Here is a 22,277-nt window from a genome sequence, read left to right as displayed (position 1 = left end):
TTGACTTTCCACCTCTCCCATTGGGAGACGTGGGAAGTCTCTCACCTCTCCCTATGGGAGACGTGGGAAGTCCCTAGGAGACATCCCACGTCTCCCATTGGGAGAGGTGAGTCACTTCCCACGTCTCCCAATGGGAGAGGTGGAAAGTCAACATTTGACTTTCCACCTCTCCCATTGGGAGACGTGGGAAGTCTCTCACCTCTCCCTATGGGAGACATTGAAAGTCTCCCACATTTAAAAAAAATAAATTAAATAAATTTATAATTAATATTATTTTAATTTGATTTAATAATTAATTAAATTGAAATAATATTAATTTAAATTGAAATTATTTTAATTTAAATTGAAATTATTTTAATCTAAATTGAAATTAATTTAATAATTAATTAAATTGAAATAATATTAATTTAAATTGAAATTATTTTAATCTAAATTTAAATTAATTAAATTGAAATAATATTAATTTAAATTGAAATAAAAAAATATATTTGTTAGATATATACAAGAAATACAATATTTGTTAGAAATATTCAAAATGAACAAATATTGCATTGTGTATGAAGAAAGAGTTAAAAAATTTAAAAAAAACCTGTCAACGAGGTCGGTAACTTTGGATTATCGGCAACATATATGTCGCCCATTCTTGTCGCAACTCATCAATTTGTGCCTCTGTATATGATGTGTTTGTTAGCTGCAAGAAATATAAAGTAAAATATATTAATTAATTATATGATTACATTTATAGTTTCAAAAATAATTTGTAAATTTTAATTAATAATACCGTTCTCAAGTAATGCCCGGGACTCGCATGTTCAATCAAGTAATGCCCGTTCTCAACTAATCGTTTATTATCCTAAATAATATCGGGCAGCATTTCCCCTATAATAGTGACCTAACCATCTGCATGTGAATAACAAAACAAACAATTCAAACAACATACAATAAGTTTCTTCCTTATAGAATGCCTATATAAAATTAATTGTTTATTATCCTAGATAAAATCGGGCAGCATTTCCCCTATAATAGTGACCTAACCATCTACATGTGAATAGCAAAACAAACAATTCAAACAACATACAATAAGTTTCTTCCTTATAGCTCCGCAGCACACAGTCAAATTTCTCAGAACCTACTTCACTAATACACACAAGTTCTCAACCTTCCGTTATCACCGCAGCACACAATTTTAATCTCAGAACCTACTTCACTATGGATGAATATTTAAGATATTCAAACTCTTCTAACATTTGTTTAATAATATTAAAAGTAGAAGTAAGAGAATATATATTTACCTCTTGCAATTAATAATTCAAAAGCTAGCAAAATTACTTCAAGTAGTAATCGAATTCGCTATTAAATCCACAAACCAATATAAATAAATTAATAAATAATAAATAAAATATCACTAAATATCTAGCAATATATAACTTATTATTATAATTTTAGAAACTTAATTACCTCAAATGTGTGATTGATAGATATATAAGTTTTGATGCAAAGTACTCTCTAAAATCTCACCACCAAAATCACAACTTACGAAATTAAATTAATTAATATGTTAAACATTACTAAAAAAATATCACTAAATTCCTAATAAGTAATTGATTGGTAAACAAATAAAAAAAAACTCCAATGAGCCACTAATTATAACCTAAACAAAAAATCAATAAAAAATTTCATAACCTAAAATCTCAATAATCAACAAAAACATAAATTTTTGCATATATTTATATTTTTAAAATTATTTAATAAATTTATTTTAACATAATAACTATATATATATATATAACAAAATAGTTAGAATTTAAAAAAAAAAATTTTTAAATATACATACAAAAATATATCTAAATTTCGAAATAAATAATGATAAAAATTAAAAAAAATCATGAACATATATATTATAATGAAATATATACAATGTGATAGGTTAAATTAAAAAAAAAACTATGAAATCTTAAATCTATAAAAAACCTCCATGGAAAAACAAATAAATCTAACAATGTATAGAAAAAAATGCATAAAAATGTAAAATTAACACAAAATCATGTATATTACTCATCCTAATGCTAAACCTATGATTTTCTATCAAAATAATTAACTAAAATTCATAAAAATTAAAAAAAACTAACCTTGAAAACCCTAAAATCGCAGCCCCTTTCGTGCTCTCTGTTTGGTGTGCTCTCTCTGTTTGGTGTTATGAGGAAGAAGAAGACCCAAAATTCATTAAATGGCCAGGGGGACATCCAACGTCTCCCACTGGGAGACGTGGGACACGTGGCACGTCTCCCACTGGGAGACATTGAATGTATAGAAGGGTACATCCAACGTCTCCCATTGGGAGACGTGCCACGTGTCCCACGTCTCCCAGTGGGAGACGTTGGATGTACCCCTCTATACATTCAATGTCTCCCAATGGGAGACGTGCCACGTGTCCCACGTCTCCCAGTGGGAGACGTTGGATGTACCCCTCTATACATTCAATGTCTCCCAGTGGGAGACGTGCCACGTGTCCCACGTCTCCCAATGGGAGACATTAGATGTCCCCCTGGCCACTTCTCAACCTATTTCCAACGTCTTCCACCATTTTTAATGTCTTCCAATTGTAGTCATTAATAAAAACTTTCAATGTCTTACACCATTAGACATTTAAAACCCCTGATAAGTTTTAATGTCTTACACCAATGGTGTAAGACATTGTAGGGAGTCATTGTATATCAAATTTGTTGTAGTGTACATATCTATTAGAACCCCATTCATGTCTGTTGATACATTGTTTTATGCATTTTTTACTATAATTATACTATGTACTTAACTACACAATATCATCTTCCCGTATATTATATTATTTATTGAATATATAATCTTGGTTAAATAAATTAAAAGAATGTTACAAAAGGTGTTTGTAACGGTAGAATTATAAAAATTTTGGTAACTAATAATTGTTACAAGATTTGTAATAATTATAATATAAGTTACATATTTAATTTGAAATTTGTGAGATAAGATATATATAGTTGTTATATAGTTAATTTTATTAGTTATAGAGTGTACAAATAATACAAATTAATTTTTGGGATGTTTGACACTTCTTAAGTGTCAAAAAGTGCAAGAAAAACTAAAGCACCGACATTACATCGCCCACTAGCTCGGCGATGAGTCACCTATAGTCCATGTAATGTGTCGCCTATTGCAAGGCAACGTACGTGTAGCCTAGTGATATGCAATGTGTCACCTAGTTCGTAACTACTTGAGTTTTTGAGCTGGATTGAACTATTGTATTCGTTTTCAATAGCACACGTAACCCCCAAATTTTACATTTAAGTCCATAAATATCCAATTTAAGTTTGGTTATAGCCAAGGGCTTGGTTGATTGCTTTCCAATTCAAATGAGAGTGAAAACTCTGTAAATAGTAACTATTATTGATTCACACTTGACTACTTTACACTCTCATCCTATAAGAGCACTAGGCCAGCTAAGAGTGCTTAATAAATCTCAAAGGCATTTCCATTATATTTTTCTATAATATTGTTCAAGTCTAATGATCCTTTCCCATCACTTGGATTGTGGTGATTTATGCTTGTATTTTATGTTTAGAGTTTGTATTCTCTTCTTTTTTTATTGGGTAATCTTGTCTTTACTTGTATATATCTTATGTTTAAGGTTTTAATAGTCTCATCATTGTATAAATCTATTCCAACAATACATATATATACATATTTATATATGCATGGATGTGGTATAATTAAGACTCAATTGCTACAAATCTGCATGCTTTGACTTTTTTTTAATATTAGTTTCTTTTAACCATTGTTACCAAACTTGTAACTTAGATAATTGTGAAGAATCGGCAAATTAACTATCAACAAAGACAAAGCTACTTTTTGTGTGTTAGTGTAAAGAATAAAAAAGAACAGAACAGAATAGAATCCACTATAGATTACTTTTTGTGTACAAAGATCGATATTACAAAAATGTTATTATTTCCTAGTACGTATTTGACCAACCAAACCCACAAGAAACATTTAAGTTGGTCTCCCAATAACCCCAAGCTCCTCATCTTTTATCGAGTTAGTAGTAATGTCGTCGTCATCATCAGAAACATCAACAACACACCCAGAATGAAAGTTAACATCCAAGAAATAGAGCTTGAAAACCAAAACAAAGCTATAAACAAACATGGGAAGAGGACCAAATATCCATAAGAATAGAGCGAAAGAGAAGTAGAAAGCTCGAAGCCCTAGAGAAAAGAAAAGGCTTCCCATGTTCACAGTCCTCCCTACAAAATCAACTATCAGCTGCTCGTGTTGATCATCTTGTGAGATCTTCTTGTATGGCACGTTCACTAGAAGGCTTGCATAGCTATAGTAACTACAAAAAAAATAAAATTAATTAATGATCATAGCTATATATATACGATAATTCTAGGGTGTGTTTCCGGCTCGTAAACAGTTATGACCGTGTATATTGTAGTTATTTAGAGTATTCTCCAAATTTTCAAGAAATTTCGAATAATTTACAGTGCCAAAAGCTAGATTATCGAGCATATTGTTTTTCACGAGCATAAAAAAAAATTAGGCACACATGCAACAACCTATTTGAACCTAATTTTTTGTACTGTAAATTATTCTAAATTTACTGAAAATTTATAGAATACTCTAAATAATTACAATAAATACGATCATACGAAAAAAATCGAACCGAAAACTATTAACGATAAGGAAACACAAAAGTTGTATGCAACCATACATGTATCCTATATATATATAAAATAAATGTATATGTATAGCAATTAATTAATACCTTATAGATTGCAAGTTGAATAAGAAAGCCACTAAGAGGGAAGCCATTATGCAAAAGTACTTGAGAGATAAGCTGGCCTCACTTCTGTCTCCAAAAATGAACAACTCAATTTTGTTTCGGCCACCGCTGCTTATCAGCACAGCGATTAGAGAGCTGAGCATAATGGCCATCGAGGCCATAAGGGTCGACGACATTATGTTGTTTCTCAACGTCTGAACACCAAGAACTCCATTATTGTGCAAATTCTGCAAACAAAACGACATGTCGTTTAGACTTTATAGCTATGTATATATACATATATTGATTGATCTTAGACATACATATACATATATATATATATATTTATACTGACCTCCAACATAGCACGGGCCCAGGAACGGCGGTGGATAGCATTGACACCGATGACGGTCCTGGTGGGGTGGTGTATGATTCGGTAGAGAAGCCAGCCATGGTAAATCACCATAGCCAACAGTCCTGATGGTACTAACATATAATCAATAACCCTTTTCTCCATTTTCGATCTCCCTTCTTCTTCTTCGTCGAGCTTCAACAAAAATGAAAAAAGTAGCCAAGTTTGAAATTGAGAGTTAAAACTACTACGACACAGAGAGAAAAACCAAGGGTGCTTGTGAAGAGAGACTGTAAATGCATGCGTATATATAGAGAGAAAGCGGATATTCTTTATTTATACGTACGTGTACGGACGGTATTTCTTTATCTCTATCTCTGACTCTGGTTATTAAATTCTAGCCACCACCGCCATTGATGGCGAAAACTGAAATGTCAAAGAATCTCATCAGTCTGCCACAATTCATTAAACAATATACATATATATATATATATATATATAAATTTATATGTGTGTGCACTAAATGCGGTCTCTCTCTCAGTTGAAAAACTTCACTACGTACGGTACACGGTGCCATAGCTCCTGATCAGAGACAGATCCTATCAAGTATATATATATATATATATTCCAAGTTTTTATTTGACTTTAGCCTCCGAATTTAAATTTTTCTTTATACAAATATCGTTTTATTATAATTTATAGTACATCTTCAATATTATTTTAATGTAGTTAGTACATCTTCAACATTATATTAAAAATATAAGACCATAAAAATGATAAATATTAAACTAACAAAATTGAAAATCTAATGAATTTCTTTATTTACACCTCCACCCAAGAAGAAGAAGAAGAAGAAAATGTCACTATACATTCTTTATGTCACGTATACACCATGTGATGATATGCTCAACACGTTATGATAGGTTATCATAAAAGTAAGGATATTAATTGAGGTGAAATTACTAACTTATTCGAAATGTTACCCTTAATTTCTTATCCCAAGTTATTTTTTGGACGATAAAAGTATTCAAGTTTAACTTTTACTTGTATCGTAAGTTAGTACCGATCGCCATCTAACGGCAAAGCTAATTAATTACGGATCCTAACAGTGTAAATAAAAGTTGAATTTTAGTACTTTTGCCACAAAAATAAATAAATATAGATACTTAAGTACAAATATAGCCGACTTAAATATTTTCACCGCAAATATCATTTTTTTTTTCTTTCACTTTTCTTATAAACTTATAAATTCATAATCTCAATCTCAATCTCAGATAGAATCACTTAAATCTTAATTCTATTTATCCTAAAAAATAGAAAAAAAAATTTGATTCATTTTTACTAAAATTTTTTAAAACAAAGTTAAAATTTTGATAAATTGATTTATACCCTAAAATATTAATTTAAATTCGTATATAATATATATTTATAGGGGAAAGACGTAGTGGAGAGCTAGTGGGTGAGAAATATATATATTATTCAAACGTATACAGCATTTGTTTATTATCTACCTCGAACCCGAGCCCCCACAGCCAGCTGCCACCGCCGCCGACGCCGTCATCCGTGGCTATCAAGAATGGCATCTTCTACAACCTGCAATGTGAAACCACCACGAATCTCATAATATACATATATATATATACACGATGGCACGATGCCATAGCTGCTGATCGGAGAGAAATGATCATGTGGTCCTTGTCATCATCAATTATAAATATATATATTTATATATCACTTCGTAAAAAATGACTAATCTGACGTACGGTACACGATGCCATAGCCCCCGATCAGATAGACATCGTATCAAGTGTACATGTACTGTGTATATATACTTGTATGTGTGTATATGCTTATTTAGTATTTTATACGATAAGCGCAAGATTCCCACGTGGTTTTAACGTCTATACATTTAAATTTTTATTTGACTTTACATAGAAGCAATTTTTTTTAATTTTAAAATTGTAAATATTATCTATAATTTTAATAAAAATTTATTTTTTTTTTTAAAATATATATATAATAGAATGAATTATAGTTTTATAGTATATATAAATATTCATATTAATAATTTCTACATATATTACATCTAAACACAAAATTATTATAGATATATATTTAGATGGTTACATGACATATATATAAAATATAATAATATTTAAAAAAAAATTAATAATAAAATAAGAATAGAAAAAGTCATAGTATAGACAGTAATATACATGCATCAACTATTTTTAGTTTTTGATGTATCTCAGAATGTCCTTTGGTAAATTTGATGAAGAAAAAGAGCTTCAATCACTTGATAAAAAAGAAATTATCACACGAATTTATAAGATAAAAAAATGATATGTATTCCTTTATTATTTTTTAAATAAGTATGATTTAATTATTTAAATTATCATAAAATGTAATGCCCTACTACTTAGGAACTGTTACGGTGTGCATTTTAAATAGTGTTAAACTCGTTAATCGAGTCATTTGGCTATAATCATGTAACTAAGTATGATTAATAGTTTAGGATCAAAAAATTTGGTTAAGATACAACGTTTCACTAAAACGTTTGATGTATACATTGGGATCCCAAAAATATAATTTAAATGTTAATTACAATAAAAATTTACAACCAGCCGACCTAAGCGACAAAATAGGGTTTAACCCTAGTTCCTCTTTAAACCATCGGCTGTGGTGGTCGAGCATCCACATATGTACACATTGTCACCTAAGCTCTCCAACTCAAGGATGGTTCAGCTTTCTTTTGCCTTTACCTGCACCACATAGCACCTGTGAGCCGAAACTCAGCAAAAAAACTCAATATGCTCATGAACAGTAATAACATGTTACTAAATCATAATAGATATGCCTAGCAATAATAGCCCTATTTATACATGCAAATAAGTCCAAATAATAGTTGTGGGGCCTGCCCTTTGTATAGATGATTTATGGGCCATGCCCTTTATATAGATGATTTATGGGCCCTGCCCTTTGTATTGATGACTATCAAGTCATAATGAGAATAAATGACAAATGTGTCCATCTAAAATAAGTGACTCAAATAAGTGACAATTAAGTCACGCACTGGGGCTCCGAACCTTAATCAGATGAGTGAGTCACGCTTTGGGATCCGCACCCTAATCAGATAGGTGACTAAGGAGTCACACTTTGGGCTCTGCACCCTAATCAGATAAGTAACTGATGAGTGAGTTACGAACTTGGGCTCAGCACCCATAGTCATGTGACGTTGCAGTCACATGAGTCTTTTTGGCCCTGGCTCTAAGTAACTAGCCTTTAGACTAGACAAGCGCTTTTAATTTTCATTTTACTTGAGGTCGGTCAATCATTAATACTCATGATGATTCATTCAATGCTTATGTTGATTAGATCTAATCATCTCGGCTTGTGTTGAACACATCTGTAACACCCCAAGTTGCTAATAGGGTTTAGGACCCTAATTAGCGTGCCTGGAGGGCAATAAGTGAAATAATATGATAATATATGAATTTAAATGAATATGTGATTAGAATGCATGTTTAGGTGGTATAAATATGGATGTGGGCCCCGTTTGTATGATAGGGGTAAATTGGTAATTTTAGCCCGTTGAGGGCATAAATGTGATAATTGTATTATGTGGTTTGTACCACGTGAGTGTGATGATATTAATGTGATGCACGTGCCGAGACGGTCATAGAGAGCTAGTTAATTTAAAAGTCACAACAGGATTTTATACCTGGCTCGAGAGGAGCCTAGGGGTACTTTGGGGATTTCGAAATTGAGTTCTTGTGAGTTAATGGTAACTGGTAATTAGGTAACTTGTGTAACCGTTGGTAACTGCTGAGAGTAACAAGTTTAGATGGAAGAAGTGGTAAAATTGTAAGGAAGTAGGAATGACAAAAAGGGCCTTAAGGTTTAGTTGGAATGGAAAACAGATGGAAGGGTAAAGTGGTCATTAGGCAAGGATTTAGATTACTTCAGCTGAAGGAAAAAGGAATACGTATTACACTTGGTTATACTTTGGTTTATGCTGAATTTGGGAAGAAGGAGCTAGAAAGAAAGGGGAAAAAGAAGAAGGGGCTGAACTTGTGAGACCTAGGAGGAGATTCAAAGGAGTTTGAGGCAACCAAAACCAGATTTAAGCTAGGATTGCTCAAAGGTAAGAATTGTGCTCTGTTTATGTTGAATTTAAGTCTGGATTTTCAGAGATTGAGTGAGAAAACCTAAAGGAAATATGGCTGGTTTTACTTGGAAATCCAATTAGGATAATCAAGAGGAAAGAGGTTGGGAGCTGGAATTAGGAGGAGTTCAAGCTGAGTTTGATTGAGGTAAGAATCCTTAGCATGTTTAATTTTCGTATCTGGTGTGGTTTAAGATTTTAGAGGCATGATTTATAGTTTTCAAGCTCTGGTTTAAGTCTTGGAAGTCATGGTTTAAGTTTCAGGAATTTGAAACTCAAGATTGGATTTGGGTGTGTTTGTGTGATTGGGGTTGTTTATGATGTTTATAGGTTGTTAAGGGGTTCATTTGGGGTTTTGAATTGATTTTGGGGCTTAGGTACTTATTTGGAATGATTTGGAATGGTTTTAGCTCGGGAAAAACGCAGGGGAAACCCCAGAAATCTGGGTTCGCGAAGGGGCGCCGCGGCCCTGTTCTTGGGTGCCGCGGCGCAAGGCTGCATAGGCAGCAGAGGAGTTTCTGGGCGCCGTGGCCCTCCTTGTAGGGCGCCGCGGCCCTCCTTGTAGGGCGCCGCGGCACTAGGCTATTTCTGGGCAGAGGGAATTTGCAATTTTGGGTGTTTGCCCCGGGGGCTCGGGGGATACTTCCGTTGCATTGTTTAGGGAAATTAGAGATCCCGGGGGTATAGGATTGGTCCCGGGAAATGGTTTCGGATTGGTTAATGTTAAAGAATGTTTTATATGTGTTGTGACTAGGTTTTTGGAGAGGCTCGGGGTAGAGGACCGTGCTCGTGATTTTGGTGCATTGTAAAGCTCGGGATACAAGTAAGAAAGTTGTAGTACCCGTAGAGCAGGGCATGGGCCCGTAGTGTTGTTGCAGGGCACGGCCCTAGATTGTACTATATGCTAGGATATAGCCTTGAATGAACTGTTATATATTGTTGTTTGAGTCAAGCTATATGTGATAATAGTGATTGAACGGCAAAGGGGCCGAGAACAGCAAGGAGCCGGGAACAACAAAGGGCCGAGAATGGCAGTAGGGCCGAGAGTAACATTTGGCACATGGAGTGCATACCACCAGGGTGGGACCCCAGTGGATACATGGGATATCCTTACGGTGTGGACTGAGATCCCAGGTTTTGGTAAGACTTCTGGGACGGCATGGTCGTGTATGTTTAGTCTGATGGACTATCTGTTTATCTGTGGATTATTTAGTATAAATGGTTATATAATATGCATATGTTATGTGTTGTATGAGTTTTCTTGCTGGGCTTCGGCTCACGGGTACTCTGTGTTGCAGGTAAAGGCAAAGAGAATGTCAACCAGCCATGAGTATGGAGAGCGTGGGGGCGACGCGTACATGTTGGGCCTGCCCAACTGCTTGGTTGGGGGTATTTTGTAGGAAAGGCTGTGTAAACCCTAACTTTGGTAGTTAACCACTTGTAAACTTGTTTTGGTGTTGTAAATATTTTATAAACTATATTTTGGGATCCCAGATGTAAGACACTTGAAATTTTCAATGAATTAAGGGATTTTCAAAGATTACAGCCTTAACTTCAGTTTAATCACACTTTTATTCCCAAAACCTCGTTTAGTGAGTTGTTAGCACATTTTAAACTCACTTAGTAACGGCTCTAAGGTAGTAGGGCGTTACAACATCAATGTCGTTCTTGACTCTTAAGCCGATACCATACGACTCGTGCCGATTTCTGACTCATGGGTCAGTGTCATACACAAGTAAGCAATGCAACCAGGCATATATCATATGTCAAATATCCAAATGTAGGGCACTTAGCATGCTTACTTAACATTTCAATTCCTAAGGCTCGGAATCGAATCTACTCACTGTTTGGGTACAATTCGGGGTCTGGGGAGTGAGGTTTAGGTCAAGAACCTTTTATTGTTGATTTTCATTGATGGAGGTTATATTTGGTTATGACTAGGTGACTGCTAAGGAATCAAAAGGTCAATCATTCTCAAGGGTCGTTCTTTTACTATTTCTCACTCGAACTAGAGGTAAGAAAACTGCACCCCACATGTGACATGCATGGTTATTCATGAGGCATGTTGAGTGATGTATATGTAGACATTGATTGCATATCAAATGCTTAGCAAATCTTACTTACTTGTGAATGGCACTAACTCATTAGTCAGAATCGGCAATGGTGTCGGTATTGACTGTGAAGCTGTGACTCATTAGTCAAGTTCAGCAGTAGTATTGAGCACTGGTCGTATGGTAGTGGCTTTATGAGTCAAGAACGGTATTAGCGTGTTTAACGCAAGCCAAAAAAATTAGATCTAATCGACATAAGCATTATCGTCCTGAGCATGAAATGCTTGACCGACCTTAAGTTTGATGAAAAACAAAAGCGCTTGTCTAGTCTAATAGCTAGTTACTTAGAGTCAGGGCCAGAAGGCCCAAATGACTGCATCGTCACATGGCTAAGGGTACGAAGCCCAAGTTAGTGACTTACTCATCAGTCACTCATCTGGTTTAAGTTAGTGACTCATTCATCTGGTTTAAGCTAGTGACTTACTCATCACTCACTCATTTGATTAGGACTACACGCCCCAGCACGATTATCAGAATCTCGATATTATCTTATTAGGGCTACATGACCTAGCATGGTTACCAGAACCTTGAAGTGATATTCACTCATCTATTTAGGGCTATAAGCCCAGTATGATTATCATAATCATCATTTGATTTTGTATACATGCAATAATGAGTTTTCTTGATGAGTCTTGGCTCACAGGTGCTATGTGGTGCAGGTAAAGGGAAAGAAAAGCTCACCCAGCCTTGAGTGGAGAGCTTAGGTGGTGATGTGTACATATACGGCCGCTTGACCACCACAGTCAAGGTGTTTCTCGGAGGAACTAGGGGTTAACCCTATTTTTGCCGCTTAGGTCGGCGGGTTGTAATTTTTACACTGTAATGACCATTTTGAGTTGTAAATAACATGTAAACGCTTTTATGGGCCCATGTACATTTTTATGTTTTAAATGAAATATATCATTTCCTTTTTATCGTGATTTTTCACCCTGGCCTATTAATAACACATAGATGCACGTTTATAACCAAATGACTCGATTAGCGAGTTAAGCACGGTTCAAAGCTCACAGTAACGGTCTTGGAGTAACCAGGGCGTTACAGCGTTTTGCAACGTGTATAAGCCTTGTTGTGTGTTTGATTTGCTCAAGGGATTTGCTCAAAGTGGTGATCTTGCCTAGGGTTTTAAAGCTTCATCAAAGTTGAAGAACACCATTGTTCAACTTGGGTTTGCATGTTCTTTCTTAATCTTTTTTTAGTCCATGTCAATCCAAATTTTGTGTAGATTATATTTCTTGTGGTGGTGTTAACTCACTCTCCCCCAACATAACTTGTCCAACAAGACACTCATTTTACACAAATTAGTAACTACCCAAAGTTTAAACACACTATAAATAAAAATCATAATTAATTTGAGTCAATACTCAACAATCCTCATCTTGACTCAAATACTCTAAACTCACAACTCAAACCATCAATAAGAGTAAGCATGCATTGATTTCAAAATCTCATTGAACTTCACTTCAGCACTTGTCTTAATATTTTTCAATGACTCACTCATTTTATGAGTGTTGATGTCTTCCTTCTTCAAAGAACCTTTGACTACAGTTGGAGTCTTCACTACCTTGTTGCATTCTTTCACTCTTACCACACTAGATGATGATATTTTAAGACTTGGCCCCACCAGTACAGCTCCACCTAAAATAGTCTTCCCAGCTAATTTGTACAAATTTCACTCTTTTTAACCCTTCATGACTACCAAGTCACCTTTCTTAATAGTCATTACACCATCTTTTGCATAATAATCACAGCCTAGAGTGTCCAAGGCTCCCAGAGAGATTAAGCTCCTCCTCAATTTAGGAACATGTCTAACATCAGTCAATGTTCTCATAGTACCATCAAACATCTTCACCTTAACAGTTCCTATTCCAAAATCTTTAGCGCTAGAATCATTAGCCATCAAAACAGTACAACCATCATATGCCTTATAAGTATAAAAACACTCATTATTATATAGGCACATATGGAACGAACAACCAGAATCTAAAATCCAAGAGTCAGAAAAATTTTCATTAGTTATGACAGAAATAACATCATTATCACTTTCAAAACCTACACTAACAACATTAGTAGAATCTAAAGTCTATTTGCATTATTTATTTCTCATTGCTTCAAGATGCTTTGTCAGTTCTTCACAATTCTGCCTCACGTGTCCCTTTTTGTGACAATAATAACTTTTCATTTCTCTCCAAGAGCGTGATTGGTTGCGGTTATCTCTTCTGTCATCATACCTTCCTCTTGACTTACTCCTACCACAATTTAATTCTAACCTTGTCACAATAGCTTGATCACTATGAGACAAAATGCTTGGTTGCTTGATATTCTCTGTAATGCCCCAAATTTCCTAATAAGGTTTAAGACCTTGATTAGGAGGCTGGGAGGGCCATAATTGATTTATTGTATTATTAAATGATAATATGCATGTTTAGGTGTATTAAATATGCATGTGAACCCATTTCTGAGTAATTGGGTGATTTTCATATTTTGGTCATTTCGGGCATATTTGGCATATATGTGATATGTGTGTGGTGCTTTATTATTGTTTGGTTATGCTAGGGTTACCCAACACAAGACGATCCTAGGAGGTAAGTTAGTGGGAAAGTCACAATGAGATTTATGCTTGACTCAGAGTGATTCAAGGGGTATTTAGAGCATTACCGGGTTATTGGGTAATGGGAATGAATATTTGGTGATAAATTGGGAGTTAGTAAGATCAGGGGGAAATTCTGGAGGTTTTGACTATTTTGTCCCCGGGGGTATTTTCGGGACCCCGAGCGTTAGGATTTGGTTGAGGCTACTTAAGCTTGATGTAACCTTTTAAAAGAATAAAAAAGAACGTTATGTACGTTTTCTCTCCCTTAAAGTTCCATTTTCGTCTCCCGATCGCATTTTCGAAGGTAACTTGAGTTCTAGGACTTGGCTTCAAGTGAGAATCGAGGCATAGCGATCCTAGGAAAGATTAGAAGCTTATTATCCGAAGGATTTAGTTGGAAACAACTCAATTGGAGGTAATTCAAGTTTTAAGTTCTAAGTTTTTAAAGTTTTTAAGCTTGAATTGGATTTTGTGTTTTGATGAGTTTTTTATTGAATTGAGACTTGGGTTTTATGGGTTTTGGATCATAGGGATGTTTGGGAACTTTGATTTTGGGATTTGGAGATGTTTGGATAGGTTTTTGGAAGGTTTTAAAAGTGGAAAAACGAGGAAAAGTGGCAGGTGCGAGGTTGGGCCGCGGCCTTGTTCTTGGGCGCCGCTACCCTAGCTTGATGAAGGTGGAGGAGGCTCTGCCAGGGGGGCGGGCCGCGGCATGGTCCTTGGAGAGTTGCGGCCCTTAAGGGAAAAGTTGCCCAGAAGTGTGTTTTTGTGATGGAAACTTATCTCTAAAGGCCTGGGATCGATCCTACTACTTAGTTGAGTGGGATTCGATGTCCCGGAGGCTTGGGTTGGGTTTGGAAGTATTTATTTACTCATTTTGATGAGGTTTTATATTATGGTTGTGACTAGGTTATCACTAAAGACTTGGAATCAGGGTCGTGCTTGTGGCTCGTTTATTGGTAACCTGTGCTTGGACCAAAGGTAAGAAAACTGCACCCCATATGTGACATGCATGGTTATTCTTGATGCATGTTGGATGTTTAAAGGTAAACATTGATAGCATATTGAATGCTTAGCAATCTTGCTCATTTTCATATGGTTATTATTGAGGCATGCTAGATGATTAAGTGTGATGCTTGTGATGCATGAGAAACATGTGATTAGGGCATGCCAAGAATATTGACTGTGAGATTGATCAGAGCTTGAGTCTCTGTGTTTGTGCATGATCATAATTGTGCTAGCAACTGTTAAGTAAGCATGCTGAATGCCCTACGTTTGAATATTCGACATATGACATATGTTTGGTAGCATTGCTTACTTGTGCGTGGCACTGACTCATTAGTCAGAATTGGCAAAGGTGTCAGTATCAACTGTGAAGCTGTAACGACCCAAATTTGCTAATAAGACTTAAGGGCCTTGATTAGTGTGCCGGGAGGGCATAATGGGAATTATGTGTGATTTAAATGAGTTAAATGCATGACTATGTGAAAAGCATGCTTATATGGTTATTTGTATATTTGTGATGCATGACTAGGTGTATTAGTATGCATGTAGGCCCTGATTAGGTTAGAAGGGCATTTTCGTAATTTTGGCTCGTCGATGGCATAAATGTTAATAACCGTGATAAATTGATGAGACCACATTACTATGTGGATATATTTATAATCTTTGATTCAAGACGATCCTAGTGAGCGAGTTAACGAAAACGTCATGGTGGGGATTTATACCCGGCTCGGGGCGAGCCAGAGAGTATTTCTGGGAATGTAGGTAATATATTGGCAATTATTTGGTATTGAGGAATATAATTGGAGATTAGTTAGGTGTTGGGAATTAAGCGGTGAATATTAGAGACATTCTAGGAATTAGCGGGAATTGGGGTGAAATGACCAAAATGCCCCTAGATGCACTTAAAGGTTTAAAATTAAAAGGGAGGGCATTATGGTCATTTGGCTTACAAGAGATAAGTATGCTGAGGCTTTATACTTAGTGGAAATTGTAGAGTAATGTAGAAGTCTGAGAAAAGAAAGAAAAGAAGGAAAAGAAAGAAAAAGGAAAGGGAAGAAAATAGAGCAGTTTTTCTAAGGGTCGGTTGGTGATCTCCTTCACCATTTTCTTCATTTTTTTCTTGGAGCAAAAATCATAGGGGAGCTAGGTTAGGCTGAGCAACAAGAATTCTGAGCTAAGCTTGAAGGGTTGGCAAGGGATTAGCAAGAACACACCAATACTTATGGTAAGACTTTGGAGTTTTCAGTTTCTGGTTTGGCTTGTTTAAGCTATGGTGTCTAAGCTGAGTTGATGGGAACTTTAGGGGAATTCAAGCCAAGGAATTGAGGAAGAACAAGCTAAGGAGGTCTAGAGGCTAACTTGAAATCGAATTTCCATCAAAGGTATAAAATTCTAAGCTTTAAACTTTGAAGTTTTGATTGTGTTTTGCTGAATTCTGAAGTCTAGGAGCAACTATGGTGAATTTTGGGATTAGGGGTGCATGTGGTTAGGTTTTGTATGATTATGATGCTTGGGATGAGTTAGACATGTTAGTGAGCTTTATTTTGAGTTTGGTGAAAGTTTGGGGAAGTTTTGGTTAAGTTTGGCTCGGGAGAAATCGCAGGAAGAAATTGAGCAGTTTGGCAGTCTGTGACTAGCGCTACAGCGCTAGCCTTTGGGCGCTGTAGCGCTAGGCCAAGTTTGCTAAGGGCATTTTGGTTCTGTTTGTAGCGCTGTAGCGCCCTCCAATGAGCACTGTAGCGCTACCCTGTTTTCAGAAAGGGCTTTTAGGGTTATTTTCAAGGGTTTTTGACCAAGGGTTCGGGGTTCGATTCCATCACCCCGTTTGGTGGAATTAGGAGTTCCCGAGGGCTCGGGATTGGTCCCGAGGCTAGGTTATGGACTTGAGGGTTGGTGATGACTTTGGTCTATGATTGTGACTAAGTACACACTAGGGCTCGGGAAGGATCGTGCTTGAGGATTTCATTTAACAAAGCTAGCAAATTCAAAGGTAAGAAAACTACACCCAGTTATGTGTTTGTGATAGGACTAAGTGCTCCCGATATCTATATAGTGTCATATATGGTATTACGCCATGGGACATGTGATATACGGCCTAAGAGTGTCGTAATCTATATTTGCGCACAGGGCGCGGCTCGGCCACTGGTAGTCGAGGACAGCTTAACATTCACTGAGCTAGTTTAAGCGGGCCGAAGTCAGTGGGATAAATAGAGGGTGCGGCCTTAGGGCATTAACCCAAGTTATCAATGTAAATTGATGATTGATATGAAATGATATGTTTAGTATGTTGAATACTTGATTATTGTGAATGTTTATATAGATGAGGACATGCTTATGTGATATGAGATATTGAATTGTATGTTGGTTGTTTATGCACTGTTGTTGTGTTTTCTTGTTGGGCCTTGGCTCACGAGTGCTTCGTGGTGCAGGTAAAGGCAAAGGCAAGTTGGACCAATCCTGAGATGGAGAGCTGTGGGGTTGAATGTACATAGCCAGCTGGTCGGTCGCCATGGCCGAGGAGTGGATCAGGACAGGGATTGCCTAACTGTCTATTTTGCCTTTATATGGCTTATTATTGTATTTAAACCTTATGTCTTTTGTAGCAGTCTTTAATTCAATTATTTTTGGGATCCCGTGTAAACGAAAACAATTTATTTATAAGAAATGCAGTTTTTGAGACCAAAATCTTTTAACCCTAGTTCCGCTATAGTTTCAATAACACGATTTTAATTAAATGACTTGATTAGCAAGTCTAGCACTTTTATAAACACACAGTGTAACGGTCTTGGCTATCTAGGGCATTACAACTTGGTATCAGAGCGTCCTAGTTTTATGGGTCCTGAAGACTGGCTGGACATGTACATTCGTCGCGAAAGACAAGCTCGACTTAGGATTTGGTAAATTGTGTATACATGATTATGTGCTTAAATGATTTGAATGAGTTATGATTGTTAATATCTGACAGATTAATATGAAGCATGGGAAAGTGATAGGGCCTGGCCCTTGACTATTGCATGATGTTATTGAGGCGTGCTTATTAGCATTGCTATGCATGTGAATGAATATATGGATGAATAGTTGGATAAATTGTTATATCTTGATTGCATGTGAATGATTGGAGTTCCAGTGATGGACATGAAAGGATTATTACCCTGTCATCACAGTCTGACTGCTGAGTCGTTGATTGCAGATTGACTTGGACAGTTATGCGTCTAAGAAAATCTACGCGACTAGCCGGCAGGTCTGGGACTAGTGATGATGATCAGGGTCAGACCCCTCCACTAGTCCCTGAGAACTGGCAGCAGTTGATGGTAGACATGCAAGCCTGATTACAGAGCCAAGATGAACAGATCCGAATTCTGCGGCAGCAGGCTCCATCTGGGAGTGTTTCCCCTATTGTGCCACTTGCAGTGGTACTTGTTGTGCAGCCAGTTAAGGTTGCGAACAAGTGGGAACCGTTGTATGAGCGGTTTAGAAAGCAACAGCCCCCGATCTTTGAGGGAGGACCTGATCCACTGAAGGCTGAACAATGGATGACCATGATTACTACCATTCTTGATTTTATGAGGGTAGAGGGACATGACAGAGTGGCCTGTGCCACATTTATGCTGAGAGAGGATGCCTGAATCTGGTGGGAGGTGGCATCACAGACAAGAGATGTTACTGCATTGACTTGTGAAGGATTCAAGGATCTATTCAATTAGAAGTACTATAATTTTGCCATCAGGGCAGCGAAAGTAAATGAGTTCGTGGGGCTGGTTCAGGGCAATATGACAGTTACAGAATATGCCTTAAAGTTTGACAGACTTGCGAAGTTTGTACCCGACCTTGTACCTACTGATACAGCTAGGCAGGTGATGGACCCAAAACGGGTATGTTTTAAATAATTATACTCGCAAGCGCACGAATCGTATTTATAGAATAGTATTCGTCTAAGCACGAGGTCGAACCCAAAGGAGTTGTCTAAAATCGAAAATAAAACTATTTTAAATCAAAATTAATAAATTCTAACATAGCTCCAAAGATTGATGAAAATTTGTGACAAGAAAATAAACTACAAGATAATAATAAAGATATTAAAGACAATATATAAACATAAATTAATAATAGAAATCAAGATAGTAAAATAAGATTATTAAGGATTAGAATCCACAAAATATAAGTTTAATAATATTTATAAGTACATTGATTCCCAAGTTTTAGTGATAGTTAAAATAAATCAAACTATCATTTTCCAAATAGATTTATAATTTTAAGCACAAATTACTTCTAAAAAGATAAGGTTTTTCTTCACTTTTCAAAATTATAATTTCAAAGCATTTAGTGTAAATCAATCTAATGAAATAACAAATAAATCAATGAACATTATTTATAAGGCAAAACATAATATTTTTGTTCTAAGCATGGATGTGTACAATTTAATGACACATCTTACACAAAGAATATTATGTTTTTGCACTAATGAAGAACAAAGTGTAAATATGTGCTAACAATCCAAAATACATGATATTTAAGATGAAAGAAGATATTTGGAGAAGAAAAATCCATAAACTTTGTTGCACAAAAAGGGAAATCAACATACAAAATAAACACTATCTAGTTACAAATTGTTTCATCATCACCTTAATAATCTTAAAAAGATTAGAAACACATAACTAGAATAGCAAATACAAACTAAAAATTACAAACATAAATAGGAAAAGTTGGAGGAAGAACCCCTAAAATTTCCTCTAAAAATACATAGAAAATAACCAAAAAGAAGAAGAGAATAGAGAGGTTTTGAAATGTGTAGAAATTATGGTATAGTAACTTCTCCTAAAAATGGCCACCCTAAATGGTCTTCAAAACTCCCTATTTATAGCCAAAAATAAGGTATTAAAATAATCAATTCAAATGAATTAAATTGATTAAATTAATTTAATTAATTATAATATGGTAAATAGGGATAAATTATAGGGTGTAATTATGATGTTTTGGGGTAAAATGTGTAGAAAATGGGGTAAAAATGTTGGTATTTTTGTCATAGGGGACAAATGGTACAAAAGCATTTGATGTTGGGCTCCATAAGGGAATAAAGCAGCCTGCCACCAGCTGCTTTAGGTGGCTTCGGGTGGATGCATGTGGAATGAGGCAAGGCAAGGACTTGCTGAAGGAGAAATTGGGCTTGGGAGGCATGGGCCTGCTGAAGGAGAAATTGGGCTTGGGAGGACAAGGGAAGCTGCTGGCCGAATGTGGAGAAGCTTGGCATGATGTTTACTTGCTGAAGGAGCAGGGGGTTTTGAGCAGCATCAATGAAATGGCTGGAGCATGCTGATTGTGATGTGTCAGGCGTGGGGTGCTAAAAAGGCTTTGTGGGCTTGCTGCGTTTGGGCCTTTGCAACTTGATCCATAGAATTTTTAAAAATGCCATTTCCTTTCTTTCTTTTCCTTAAAAATTCCACATTTTCTTTATTTTTCTTTGCAAAAGTGTCATAAATTTTCCTACAAAATAAATCATAATAAGATATTTTCAACTATAAAATAAATCAATTTAATTCTTTGAAAATATTAATTATAACTTAATTTATATTTCACATTTAAGTTCAATAATACACCATTTTTTTACCACTAAACACGACAATAGTTTAAATTATTAAACTACAATAAATTACAGCAAAATAACTATAAAAACACACAAAAATATATAAAATCAAAATAAGACTAATAAATTCAAAATTACTTAAAAACTTAATAAATCAATTAAAAACTCAAGAATTAAGCAACAATTAGCACATAAAAAGTGGTAAAATAACTCTATTTTGTAAAGTTATCAGCAGGACAGATTTATCAGAAGGCTGAATGCTATGATAGCCCGAGATGTGAGAATTACCATAGTTCCTGGAGGAACAACTTACGCCCAGGTTATAGAAAAGGCACTTACCGCTGAGGAAGCGGAAAACAAGATATTGAAGGAAAGTGTAGCGAGAAGGGAGGGCCGCAGGGCGGTGCCTCCATATTTTGGTTCTGGTAGGGGCGGAGGCCCCAGTGATTTAAAGAGGAATACCGCTGATGTTCCGACTGCTCTTGGTCCTGATAGGAGAGGTCGGGGTACTCAGTGTGGCCGTCAAGGAGGCAGTGATTCATGGAGGACCTATCCAGAGTGCACGAGGTGCAGAAGATGCCATCCGGGCGAATGTCGAGCTAAGGCCTGCTATGTGTGCGGGGTGGTGGGACACCTCAAGAAAGACTGCCCGACAGTGAAGAAGGGTGAAGCAGGAAAAGTGGATAGCTTGACTCCAGCTCGAGTATTCACTTTGACGCAGGCCGAGGCTAGTCCCTCGGTAGTGACAGGTTAGCTCTCTAGTGCTGGCACTTCTTTTACGGTTTTGATAGATTCTGGTGCTACGCATTCATTTGTATCTAATAAGGTGATTGATAGATTGTGTAGACCTAGTGAGTATAGTACTTCAGGGTTTGGGACTATTTTGCCTACAGTAGAACTGGTAGTATCTAGATGGTGGATTAGGGCACTGCCAGTGATAGTTGACGGTAGAGAGTTATCGGTAGATTTGATTGAGTTGAGTATGGAGGATTTCGATGTGATTCTAGGAATGGATTGGTTGGTCAGATATGGAGCTACCATTGACTGCAGGAAGAAGATGGTAACTTTTGAGCCAGAGGGCCTCGCCCCTTTTGTCTTTGTGGGTGCGGTAAGTGGACCCCGCGTACCCATGATATCTGCATTGAAAGCCAGAGACTTGTTACAGGGTGGATGCATAGGCTTTCTGGCTAGTGTGGTGGACACCACTAGAGTTTTACCAGCAGGACCGGAGGAGACCAGATTGGTTTGCGAGTTCTTAGATGTGTTCCTGAGGACTTGCTAGGGTTGCCGCCGCGTAGAGAAATTCAGTTTGTCATCAAGTTGGCGCCAGGGACAGAGCCAATGTCGAGGGCACCGAATAGGATGGCACCGGCGGAACTGAAAGAATTGAAAATACAGCTGCAGGAGCTTCTGGATTTGGGGTTTATCAGATCTAGTTACTCACCATGGGGTGCTCCAGTTTTATTTGTGAAGAAGAAGGATGGGACATTGAGGATGTGCATAGATTACCGAGAATTGAACAAGCTAACCATCAAGAATAAGTATCCCCTACCAAGGATTGACGACTTGTTCGATCAGCTGCAGGGTAAGACGGTATTCTCGAAGATTGATCTTCGATCTGGTTATCACCAGCTGAGGATCAAGGATGAGGACATACCGAAGATGGCCTTCCGAA

The 22,277-nt window shown here is 36.5% G+C and overlaps 1 protein-coding gene across 1 annotated transcript; it reads right to left on the bottom strand.

The window, feature by feature from the left end:
• Positions 1-3,972: 3,972 nt before the first annotated feature.
• Positions 3,973-5,330, bottom strand: LOC133780254 (uncharacterized). Its single transcript, XM_062220098.1, has 3 exons — positions 5,154-5,330; positions 4,802-5,046; positions 3,973-4,369 (listed from the first exon to the last, which is right to left on the bottom strand). The coding sequence occupies exons 1-3, from the start codon at positions 5,313-5,315 to the stop codon at positions 4,024-4,026; spliced, it is 753 nt and encodes a 250-aa protein (XP_062076082.1). The 5' UTR covers positions 5,316-5,330; the 3' UTR covers positions 3,973-4,023.
• Between the last annotated feature and the right edge of the window lie 16,947 nt (positions 5,331-22,277).

This window comes from Humulus lupulus, chromosome 5, assembly GCF_963169125.1.
Source record: "Humulus lupulus chromosome 5, drHumLupu1.1, whole genome shotgun sequence".
Classification (NCBI taxonomy): domain Eukaryota; kingdom Viridiplantae; phylum Streptophyta; class Magnoliopsida; order Rosales; family Cannabaceae; genus Humulus; species Humulus lupulus.
This window is presented reverse-complemented; position numbering and strand designations above follow the sequence as displayed.

Excerpts from the sequence above, each read along its gene's own strand:
- LOC133780254 (XM_062220098.1), bottom strand. The coding sequence starts at position 5,315 with ATGGAGAAAAGGGTTATTGATTATATGTTAGTACCATCAGGACTGTTG. Across the intron at positions 5,047-5,153 it reads GGGCCCGTGCTATGTTGGAG|AATTTGCACAATAATGGAGT; the intron begins GTCAGTATAAAT and ends TTTTGTTTGCAG. Across the intron at positions 4,370-4,801 it reads TTCAACTTGCAATCTATAAG|TTACTATAGCTATGCAAGCC; the intron begins GTATTAATTAAT and ends TTTTTTTTGTAG.